The sequence below is a fragment of the Adiantum capillus-veneris genome, chromosome 30 (assembly GCF_014529385.1).
Source record: "Adiantum capillus-veneris isolate H3 chromosome 30, ASM1452938v2, whole genome shotgun sequence".
Taxonomy (NCBI): Eukaryota; Viridiplantae; Streptophyta; class Polypodiopsida; order Polypodiales; family Pteridaceae; genus Adiantum; species Adiantum capillus-veneris.
In genome coordinates, this window is record NC_140960.1 from 57,826,453 (window position 1) to 57,838,637 (window position 12,185).

Sequence of the window (12,185 nt, forward strand, 5' to 3'; positions counted from 1 at the left end):
TTGAGGCTTCACTACAAAAGAAGGGCGATTCCAATATGCAGATGGGGCAAACAACGATTTTGTCGACCTTGTACTGCTGGAATCAGAAGGGAGGAGCTTGGCCTACAGAATGCTCTCGCCATGTCGACAAGGTAGGCTTTTCTTCATGGCTCTTCGCTTTCATGTGAGCAGGTATAAGGTGCCAGTACAAATAGCTGGGCGATCAAAGAGCATACCCTATACTTATATGGAACAGGAGAGCGTATGATGTTTTACAAGGCTTGATTGAGGATAGGTTGAGCCAGGGGTACAGTAGATTCATCATCCTTGGAACAGCTGGATCTGGCAAGTCTTTCTTTTCAATTGTGTGGATGCTGAATCTTGCCACCAAGGGTGGGTGCAAGATAGTGATCAAATTGAACAATGAGGTGCATTTTATCTTAGATTTCTGTGACAAGAGCCACCCAACGGCTAGACGTGGTCCCCTCTCAGCGTTGGATCCCCTTGTTGTGGCTGCTGTAGAGCAGGAATCTAATTGGTTGATAATAGACCACAAGGGGCTTTGGACAGCTTACCATATAGTAAAAAATATATGATTGCTAGATGATTCACTAGTTTCAATACACACATCTAGTAAGAGTGCAAACTAGTAAAAAAGAGACAACTCCTAGATGCTACATATAGTAATTTTGTTACTATATAGAGAGTTGAATAGCCATATGGAAATTCAAGTCTCAATATGGTAAAAAGATCACTAGTTCAATGTAGGAGTTGACTCAATTACTAGTTTGACCTTACATATCGGTGTTTTCAAACCAGTAAGTCAACTAGCAATTTTTGTTTACGACCTAGCAAGTCATCTAGTAATATATAAGGACGGTTTCTTGCAAACTAGTAGTTCATATATCTAGTAACTTTTCTATTAACAACCTAGTAGTTCACCTAATAATTTATTAAGGAACATGTAGACACAAAATAGTAATTAATCTAAAAAATTTCCCACGAGCAAACAATTTAGGAGAGATTACTTCAACATTAGGAGACTAAAGTAGGATTAATTCATAAAGATAGCTATGAGTATAGCAAATGAAAGCTTACATAACGTGTGTTACATGCTACAGTTCTTAAATCATGTGGTTGGATTATAAAACTATTTGTCATTTGTTACAATGATATCCTTCATGGATAAAGAGCCAACTTTATCAAAATAAAAAATTATCAGTCCTTCTAACAAAAGCCATGTAACTAAATCTTCACACATAGTGGATTTATTAGTATCCTCATTTGCTCTCTTCTTGAGGAAACTATTCGATTCCTGCATAGCAAAATACGTTGGCTTGATCAAGTGGTACAAGTCTTGTACTTTCTTGAGATTTAGCCACTTCATTAATATAGTCTCTTTGTCATCCCTGGACAAATTTCGTGCCTACATAATTGTCATGACAAAATAACATGGTTTAAAAAGTGACGTATTATTTTCGTGAACATAAGTAAGGCAATGTTTTTAGCTTTTATTTCATACCTGAAATTCTAACACACATTGATTTTGATTCATTGAACATCCCCCATCAGATTTCTGCTCCTAAAACAATTAAAGTCCACTTTTTTATTTTGTAGCCACATGCAAAAATATTTAAAGAATCTTATTCTTGTGAAGAAAAAAACCTTTTTCTTTTTAAGCTTCAAAAACTTCGAAGCTTGATCTTTCTCCTTTAGTAGCTCTTCAATCTTAGAAGTAGCCTATAGAAGTGGGAAAACATGGCTTTTTTATAACATTAAAATTAAGTAGGGTAAGTATTTCATTAAATAAATATTCCATGTGAAGCATCTGTAAATAATACCTTGCGCTTTCGTGTGCTTTTTCTTTTCTGTTCTTGGTTTATTATACCACTTATAATTTGTGTTCTTCCATTGATTTTTTCCTTCACAAATTATTCAAGAGAAGAGTGCAATCAACAAAAAGTTTTAGAGTGAAAAAAAATACATGAATTAGAATTGTACCAGTTTTGTGATATGGTCTTCACACTCATCTAATTCATTGTTTACTTCCATATCCTTTTCTTGATAGCATTGAACAAACTCTTCATCTTGCATGTAGTTTCTATATGCTTGCGCATTAAGCAATTGAATTTGGATATCTCACACACACATACACACATGCACACAAAACTAGCTAAATTGACCTCAATTATTTCAATTGATATCTTTGTGTGTGTGTGTGTGCGCGCACACACGCTTGTGTGTGTGTGTGTGTGTGTGTGTGTGTGTGAGAGAGAGAGAGAGAGAGAGAGAGAGAGAGAGAGAGAGGAGTAAACCACACATACCTCATAAGAATCACTTTGTAAATCATGATTTTCCCATGGCATCTTAGGAATGTATGCTTCCGTCTCTCTCTAAACACATAATAACAAATTTTATCATGATAGCTCATACATTATTGCTATTTTGAGATAGAAGTGCTTACATGAGTAGCTTGTGGTTGCTCCTCTTCTTCTTCAATAGATATGCAAGTGGTTTCTTGTGCACAAGCATCCTTTAGCTATTCAATAACAACAAAAGCATTACTTTCTTCATCATTAGTTTTCATATAAATTTCCAATACCTTAGAGGATTACTCACAAGTTTTGTGAGTGAACCATATTCTCCTAGCTCACTTTCTCCTTGTAGTTCACTTTCTCCTCCATCATTCTCATGAAATTCTTGGTTATCATCATCATCATCTTTTTCTTTTTCTATCTAATCTCATGAAAACATTTCGATTATACTTTGACATAATAGAAGTTCATTACTTAGAGAAAATCCTACAAAATGACACATACCATTGGGGTGCTAGAAGATAATTCGTTGTTTGGTTTCTTTTTTCTCTATTTTCGTTTTGTCTCAAGAGACTTGATGGCCCATATATAAACGTCCTCTTCTTTCCAATGATAATTTTGTCCAGCTACTATTACAGGCTTAAGCTCACCTTTATTTTTTCTTATTACATCCAACACAGTATTCTTTCTCTCCATATTATTTCTAAGGTCTCCAAATGGCTTGTGTTTGGCAAACCATCCTCTAACAAATCCATAGTTTGAATAAAGAACTCTATGTTGGTTATTACCCTCTTTTAAGAGGAAATCCTTACCATAGAGTTTATTGGGTTCTCTAAGCTTAGGAGGTGGAGGCCTAAACACCTGCTCATATATGATTGGGTCATATTTCTCGTTGCTAGTAGTGTCAACACCTATAGAGATGCTAGATGGAGAAGAAACAACTCTCTTATTTCCAAGATGACTGGCCCTCCAAGAATCTAAAAATTTGAGGGCCTCTTCATTAGAGAAAGACAATAGTTGCTCCACAAAGGACTGTGGATAACTCATATCTGAAAAGACAAAGCATTGAACACACACATGAGCAGCAAGACATTTAAGTAACAAATTTTATCTCAAAAATTATACACACACTTGCCATTACTTTATAAGTAATGTTTTAGAAAGACATGTAAAGAAAACTGTGACAATGAATACAACAATTGTCATGTATAAAATAATATAAATTTTAAACTACTTCTACAAGTATACTAGCCATGCTTGCATACTAACAATAAGTACAATAATATCCATCCATAAAGCAGGTCTCCCAAAAGTTCTAGCATACTCTATGATGAGGTTCTAAGAAAGATATGCAAAGAACATCGTAACAATGAAGTTAGCAATTGTCATCCATAAAGAAATAGTCATTCTAAACTACTTCCATAGGTATACTACTTGCATAACAATGAATACAAAAATTGTCATCCATGAAATTATAGTCATTCTAAACTACTTCCACAAGTATACTAGCATTCTAAACTACTTCCACAAATGTACTAGCCATGCTTGCATACCATATGAGTGAAGTTATACAAAAGATATGTAAAGAACACCATAACAATGAATACAAAAATTGTCATCCATGAAGCAATAGTCTTTCTAAAATATCTCCACAAGATTACTAGCAGTGATTGAATAAATGGGGCTACCACAATTATATGTCTATGAAGAATGCCAAACAATAGGTATCCATCTAGCCGTCTGTCCAGGCTTTATAACCTTTTTTTGTTTTGTGACTGTCCAATCTTTAATTTGAATGGAACATGTATCCCAACTTCTCCATTGATGCTCCTCTCTGCAAACTTTATAAGTGTTTTGTTGGTATGCATCATGCTCCAATAAAGCAAGCTTTGCCCTTTTCCTTTCGTAATCAGTCTCTCTAACAACAGCATGTTGAATCTGTATTGCATTCTCGCTATTCAAGCACACTTGAACTATATCATGGATCTCCACCCATAATGGAACATTTCCACAACCTCCGTCCATTAACAAGCTATCACGCTGCCTCAAATACTTCACCTCATAAGCAATGAGCCTCTGCCTCCTTGGTATTGGCAATGGAATAAATTTGTGAAGTATAGAGTAGATGGGCCGAACACAATCCCATGTGAAAGGCAAAGGGGCCTTCTCAAGCACACTCATTTGAGTAATTGGATCCATTAACAATTGTTCTGAGTCCCCATTTCCCACAATGCATTGCTTGTAATACCGTCCACCAAAGAAAAGCATACACTTTCCATCAAGTTGTGTTGAGAACAAGGATGTTATACAAGCCTTCCAGTGACCTCTGTGTTCCACCGTTGCATCATCAGTATCCACCTTCACTATGACATTGGTGCCCACATTAAATATATCCCCTTTAAAGAGGACCTTTTGGTATTTCTTTACTTCCAAACATTGGAAGTACTGCTCTGGAATGTTCCAAAACTTCTTTAGATAAGTTTTCTCTTCACTAGTAGGATCTCTATAAGTGCATCTCTTCTTTGATATTGCAATCCCCTTGAGAAGAACATTTCTAGTGCATGGTGAATTGCTTCCATATTTTAATAGATCACTCCACATAGAATTAGCCTTTTCAATTGAAGACACAACCAATAGCCCATCCATATGTGACGGAGAGCAATCATGTGATGGAGCATCTGCTAATAGTGAGCTGCTTTGAGAAAGAATCAATGCACAATGTAGGTCCTTCAAAAACCTTTCAGAAGGTAAGAGATTGTCACTATCACCATGGATAGCCTGAAAATCTCTTGTGAAGAACCTTCTCAAATAGAACTTTGCAAATGAAGCTTCATCCTCCATGTTATTTGTTTTGATGTAGCTGTATGCCTTTACAAGACGCTCAAATATGTAACACCAAAAGCAGTCATGCAACCCATGGTGCAAGACATCTTCAAGCATCTCACCATTACCTATAAACAAGTTATCAAGAGATTGTTCTCCTGAACAAATATATCAAACTTATTGTTAACTAATCAAGATATACATACCGGCTACATGTTCTAGAGGTGATGAGTTCGCACCAAATATTTCTTCATTTCGAACTCTCCATGATTGTAGCAATGTCTTCACAACTTCTATGTCTTTCACAGACCATCCATTATCTCTACTATGGTTGTAGAAGCTGTGTGCAATGTCAATCAGCAAAAATCCCAAAACATGCATTTCAGGAGGAATGCCACTAACAACTCTCAAAACATATGGTAGACACCACTGGATGAACTTTTGGTTCTCCTCTGCCTTGAAGCTTGCAAAGTAGATACTTGGGGAGTTAGGCCAACGTCCATATCGAATGGAGGTAGGTGCTGCCTTTTTAACAACACACACAGCAACATCGATTTCTTTCTTCAAAGGAGCCTCAACACTTTCAAATAAATGTGAGATATATTTCTTGAATACATTCAATGATAAGATATGCATTGGGTCGTAGACTAAATCTAGAGAGAGATCAAATCCATATAGATCATATAATCTCCAGAGTATGGACTCTCCTGAGAGACCAGCTTCTTTCCATGATGCTTCCTTTTCTTTGTCTGTGCAACATCGTTTAGCCTCATGAAGAGCTTTTGTCATCTCCTCAATGGTCCTCTTTGAAGGTGGATATCTAGCTTGTCGCAATTTTCATTATAGATGTATCGCCCCTCTTTTGATCCTATACCAGGTTGTACTAGAGTTGCTTGAGGTTTATCACGCCTGCAAAACTCTTGTCCTCCATTCTTGAAGAGGCCTATTTTGCACTGTGCCGGATGGTCGCCTGTAACCATCATGACCATAGCGCATAGCGTACATAGCTTTGAAAGACCTTGTTGATTGGCACCAAAGATCTTCTCTATGGGATAGTCATACAACACCTCCACACCATTTAGATATAGGCTTTCCAGCTCATCTAGCAAAGGTTCCAAAAATGTCCCAAAAACTTCACCAGAAACCTTCATAATTTTCTTGCAACTTTGAGGGATAAACAAAACTGGCAAGATATCAATGGAAGACTTGATTCCTGGATTCAACACCATGACCTCTACTACCCCACAACTCTTTTGGGTTGTTTGTGATGTCTAAAATCCATCCCAATGTAGCAACAATGCTACATTTCGAGGATCACCCTATTCACATGGCAACCCAAAAAATAAGTTTGGTTTGAAATCATGAGATCTTAAAAAAAAAAAACAATGTGATGCTTCTATGTACCTTTTGTAGGCTCCTTTTACACACAATGTCCTCTTTACACTCGATGTAGACAAAGTTGTACTCTTCTCCCACAACATTTTGAAGAGCTTTATAACGTCTACTGGTAGGAAAAGTAGTGTAAGACTTCTTGCAAAGAGGATTAGGGCAGACAACCGGTAGCTCATAAGATGTTGATGGATCCCAAAAGTCCTTGACTTCTTGGAATTTTTGTCCATCCCAAAAATCAACAATGCTTCTTTGGTTGCTAATTGCATCTCCATTGAGCCATTTTTCTTTGTGCCTCCATAAACATAGTAGCTCGTGGCAATAAGTGCTACTCTTTGTCAATAACTTTAGTTGAGGCCCGATGGGAATGTAGTCAAAGGAAAGCATTGATTTCCTTGCTTTGGCACAAACTGGACACTTCTCGCAGCATTCCAAGCAATCATGTTTAAGCCTTGATGATAATGATCCACCTTCACATGTGCACTTAAGAACCTCTCCTGTAAAGTTGTCCTCATTGCCTTGTTGAAGAAGCTTGGGTGGATGCTTAGATACATCACTACCTGTGCAGATGCGATAGCGCAAGGAAGAAACCATGCCAAGACCTTTAAGCATGGTTTGCAATTGATCCCAACAAGCCGGAATTTGAATCCCTCCAAGGTCATCTTCCCATGTAGGAGGAAGTTGAACTAATAGCCTAGCCATGCTTCTCTTGGAAGCATTTTTAATCACTCTAGCCCCCCCCAAGTCTCCAAATAGGATGCGAAGCATTCTATCTTGCACACCTATTGGTAGTTTATGTTCATCCCATAAATTTTGGAGCTCTAGTATCCTCTCAACTAGCTCCAAGTATAGAGGAGAAGATTGATTTTCTTCATTCTCACTAATAGACATTGGCTCATCAATGATGTCATTGCCATCACCATCAAACTCAGAGACTTGAGCCTGATGTTCATCATTGTCTTCCATGTTTCCTTCTGAATCTAGTGGAGAAGATAATCCAAAACTATTTTTGAAGCTTTCAAAGTTATGTGCCAAAGCTTGATGGCGATAATAGGTTGATGCATGAACTTGTCTACCACCTGCACAATACATGTTACATGTGCACCATGTATTTCTTTGAGAATTGTTGGGCTTCTTGCCTTGTCCCATGGCTCGGGTAGGTGTTGCATTATGGGGTGCATCAATGTGTTCGGCTAGATGGTTAATTGCTCTACTATCACTCAGGTCATTGACAAGATCTAGTCTTTGTTCTGAATCCATTTTTTGTTTTTTGCTAATGGAATGATGGAGATTTCCTAGAACATCTTGTTGTTTGTGGTGATAAAAGGTACGCTTGGTTACAAGGCACCAGTCATTGTCAGAATGCTTGCAAAGATAATTGCAATCACACTTCCAAAATTGTGTTCTCTCCATAACTCTCAAAGAAAAATAACTAGCCATGTTTGTAATATTCATTAAGCTACGACACAACATGCTCTAAGAGAAATAAATTATGGCTTTCCAAGAGGTACTAGCCCATTCATCAAACATAAGTTCTCTCTCCATTACAAAGTTAAGCACTTCAATGCTATGAGAAATAAACAAACATGAAAATACATAAATTACTTTAACTTCACAATAAGTAAATGATCTCATAAAAGCATTCTTCTATGTAACTTATTTTGAATCTACCAAGGCTTTTCATAAGTACAAAGTCTTTTAGCCGGAATGAGACGGATTATCATACTCATTCTATAGTTCATCAATGACAAAGGCATGTTTCCACCTCCATAGTGGGTCACTTTGTAATATTTGATAAGGCCTAACTTTTCTTTTGCCAACACTACGTTTAAATTTCCATCCCAATCAACCAAATCGTCAAGAAAATATTTTGTATATTCCAAACTTTTTTCCCGTTAGAAAATAAGTTATATCTTATTTCTGGCCATAACACTTTTATCTCCGAGCGTTGCAAAAGATCTTGGCAATATTGTGATGCTAGATTTTCTCGTAGCTAACGAGAAAATGTTCGTAAAAAGAAAGCTCGTTCTCCATCATTTTGAAGCCCAGTGGACAAGTGATTTTGAAGAGACATTTTGAACTAGCAACCAAAGAACAATGAAAAGAATAGTACGGATTTAGAATATTAGCATCTTCATAGTCAAAACATTAGCATCTTTAACACAAATCCATTAGCATCTTTAACAGATTTGATATGTCCCGATATGTCTCACACACACACACATGACTCTCTCTCTCTCTCTCTCTCTCTCTCTCTCTCTCTCTCTCTAAATGGTGTGCTTATTACAAGCAACCCACTCACTGTCCTAATAAATTAACAAACACTTGGGCTATGTCTTCTACGGTTCTTTTCAATCTACAGCAAATGCCCATAAGTCTTCCCCCCGCCCATTTAGATAGTGGATGGTTTATATGTGGTCTATGTCTTACAATTAACAGACATGTGGTCTATGTCTTCCATGGTTCTTTTGCATCCATAGCAAATACCTATGTCTACCAACAATTGGGCTCTAGCCTGTCCTATCATTTTAAAGGCCAACGCCCCCCCCCCCCCCCCCCCCCCCCCCCCCCCCCCCCCCCCCCGGGTCATGGGGGTGGTGTATGTCTTCCTTAGTTGTCGATTATCTCGATCATAGTCCAAAGCCCAAGGGGAAGGGTATGGGCTATGGCCATTATCGTAACCTTTATGTGAGGTCCCACTTGGAGCATGTATGCATGTATACCTATTTTGAGTCATGTATGCCAAAGTGTAGGCCCTCATGTTATGTGCTAGAGTCAAAAGAATATCCCTAGTTCGTTTATTGGGACCAAAGTTTCTCTCTCTCTCTCTCTCTCTCTCTCTCTCTCTCTCTCTCTCTCCATAATGAGTCCATGACTACAAGATGCGTAAGTTCTCTCTCTTCATGATTAAAAAAAGCCGTTTAGTGTAATCCCACTTACAAATTTTGAGATTTACCTCTACATTGTAAATTGCCAACCCTAAACCGGCTGACATTGTCATTGTCGAGCATCTTAACACAAAGCCAAGTAGTGTTCGAAAACATTATTTTTCCAAACATACACAATTCCTTTCCTTGAATTTGCCAAGAGGAAATTCAAACAAAAAACGGAACGATATTAAGCTATGGAAAGATTACCCCCCTTCCAATACTCTCTTGAGGCTCCATCACTGGCAATTACACGAACGGAGATTAATAAAATCATCCGACAGGATCTTATACAGTTGGATACTAAGAGGACATGGGTAGACCCTACACAAGAATTGGGCACGAAGATGGCCGACTACAAAGAAAACTTCCTACAACTATCTGGAGATGGATTTGTGATTCACCCGAGTTACATGGATACCCACCTGTCTCATGGTTTGAGATGTGCTATTGGTCAGATTCGTACATCCTCACACCAGTTGGAAATTGAATTTGGCACATTTAGGGGAATCCCACCTGAAGCAGAATTTGCAAGTTATGCGGAATGGAGCCGGAGACAGAATTACACTATATATGCCACTGCACAGTATACTATGAGATACATGGGCGTTTTCATTGCCTCTTTAAAGAAGGCTTTAGACCTCTAGATAGAATCATGCAATACCAAGATCAAAGATGCTTAGGCTTGTACCTACTGGAACTACATCGGCACAGGGATAATCTAATGAGAAGACAAAGAGCACTACAGCCTCAGAGGCAGATCACAGATTTCTTCGAATCGAGAGAAGCAGGAGTGGAAGGGGAAGCAAGAGGCCAACAGCCAACACAAAGGAGTACCCACATTCATACCAAAGGCACCCTAATTGACAGAGCGATTGAACTTAGGAAATCGAGACGACCACGACCAAGATGCAGAAGCACACTTCACCGGAGGAGACTACAACAAAGGATTAGAAGCATTCTAGCCAGACACCCAGAAGGCTCCTAAGAAGTTTATTTAATACTTTGTATTTAGTTTTTCACATTTACCTTCACACTTAGTACTTTAGTACTAAGGTATCCAGACATTGTAACAGATTCACCACTTTTGTATCAGTTTGGTCTCATAGGTCATTCTGGCCTTTTGAAGACGTTAATATAACATTTCATTTCATTTCATTTCTCTCTCTCTCTCTCTCTCTCTCTCTCTCTCTCTCTCTCTCTCTCTCTCTCTCTCTCTCTCTCTCTCTCTCTCATAACAAGTCTTGAGTTCAACTCTCCTCGTCGAATAGATCTTTAAGATCTCTTGGGATAAATGTGTCCGGCCACTATCGCAAGCTCTAAGTTGAAGTTGAACTATGTCCGGCCAATGTCCTCCTACGCTCTAGGTTGAAGTTACATGGCCTAGGATTAGTGTAATCCCCCTATAAATTTTGAGATTGACCTCTAAAATTGAATTTGAAGGTGAGAACACCTTCAAATTTAGTCAACATACCTCTATTTCCCATCTATAGGTTTCCCTACCCACAAATAAGTAGAGTAAATCCCTAAAAGCCAAAATAAATAATGGGTTTTTATCGGGCAATTTACTTGAGATGACATACCTCTAACACCCTCTTTGCAACTCATAGTGTAGAGAAATAGTGAGACCAAGTCGATGAAGAAGCTACCATGGACACCCCAGTAGCAATCAACTATTGGGTATACCCTGATTTTGCTATGGACCTGACTTGACCAACAACAATGGATTGGCGCATTCATGCATATTGTTTTAGATACAACTGAAAACTTGACCATCTTCTATTAATCCTTGATTAGCTGGTAATAGATCGCTCATATTCCTACCTCGTTAGAGCATTTGTATCATTAGCAAATTGCTGCACCAGGGATGTGGGATACCTTTTATCTTGCCTGCCTCCAATTCTGCCTCCACCAGCCATCCCAATGCATCATGGCATACATCATACAATAAGGGGCAACATGGCAGCCCTGTCTAATGGATTTTATCAAAGGAAAGACATCAATAAGATTACCATCTCTCTCTCTCTCTCTCTCTCTCTCTCTCTCTCTCTCTCTCTCTCTCTCTCTCTCTCTCTCTCTCTCCTGTAGACTGCAAGACAGGATGAGGGCGCTCTCTCTCTCTCTCTCTCTCTCTCTCTCTCTCTCTCTCAGGATACCACCCATCAACAGCTGATGAAATACGAGGAGCATGATTTGACAAATCTCCCAGCTAGACACCAGGAGGACATGGATACAGCCAGCACAGGAGCTGGGCACAAAGATGGCTTTCTACAGAGAGCATCTCCTTCAGCTTACGGTTGATGGTTTTGTGAGGAGGCCCAGATACATGGACACCCACTTGTCTCATGGGATACGATGTGCTATCGGCCAGATACGCACATCTTCACACCAGCTGCGGATTGAGACTGGGAGATACAACGGAGTACCAGCAAAGGCCAGGACATGCCCCCTGCGTGACATCGAGCCTCAGAGTTGCACTACACATGCCACTGCCCCGTCTACTACTAGATACGAGGCCACTTCCATTTCTTGTTCAGAGAGGGCTTTGGACCATTCTCCAGAGTCATGCAGTACGAGGATCAAGGATGCTTGGGTTTGTTTTTGCTCGAGCTACGCAGACACAGAGAGAGCCTGATGAGAGGAGAGGCTAGCCAGTCTCAGAGACAGATCACAGATTTCTTTAGGGCTGCCACTGGACAACCGGAGGAGTTACTACCACAGCAGAGCTCGTCGTCTCACACTAGAGGCACAC

The 12,185-nt window shown here is 39.0% G+C and overlaps 1 protein-coding gene and 1 pseudogene across 1 annotated transcript; both read right to left on the reverse strand.

Moving 5' to 3' along the window:
- Nucleotides 1-1,968: 1,968 nt before the first annotated feature.
- On the reverse strand, nt 1,969-3,341 carry LOC147418016 (uncharacterized; annotated as a pseudogene).
- A 654-nt stretch (nt 3,342-3,995) lies between these two features.
- Nucleotides 3,996-5,135, reverse strand: LOC147418017 (uncharacterized). Its single transcript, XM_086507063.1, has one exon. The coding sequence runs from the start codon at nt 5,133-5,135 to the stop codon at nt 3,996-3,998; it is 1,140 nt and encodes a 379-aa protein (XP_086363189.1).
- Between the last annotated feature and the right edge of the window lie 7,050 nt (nt 5,136-12,185).

Coding starts and splice junctions, on each gene's coding strand:
- LOC147418017 (XM_086507063.1), bottom strand. CDS start 5,135: ATGGAGGATGAAGCTTCATTTGCAAAGTTCTATTTGAGAAGGTTCTTC.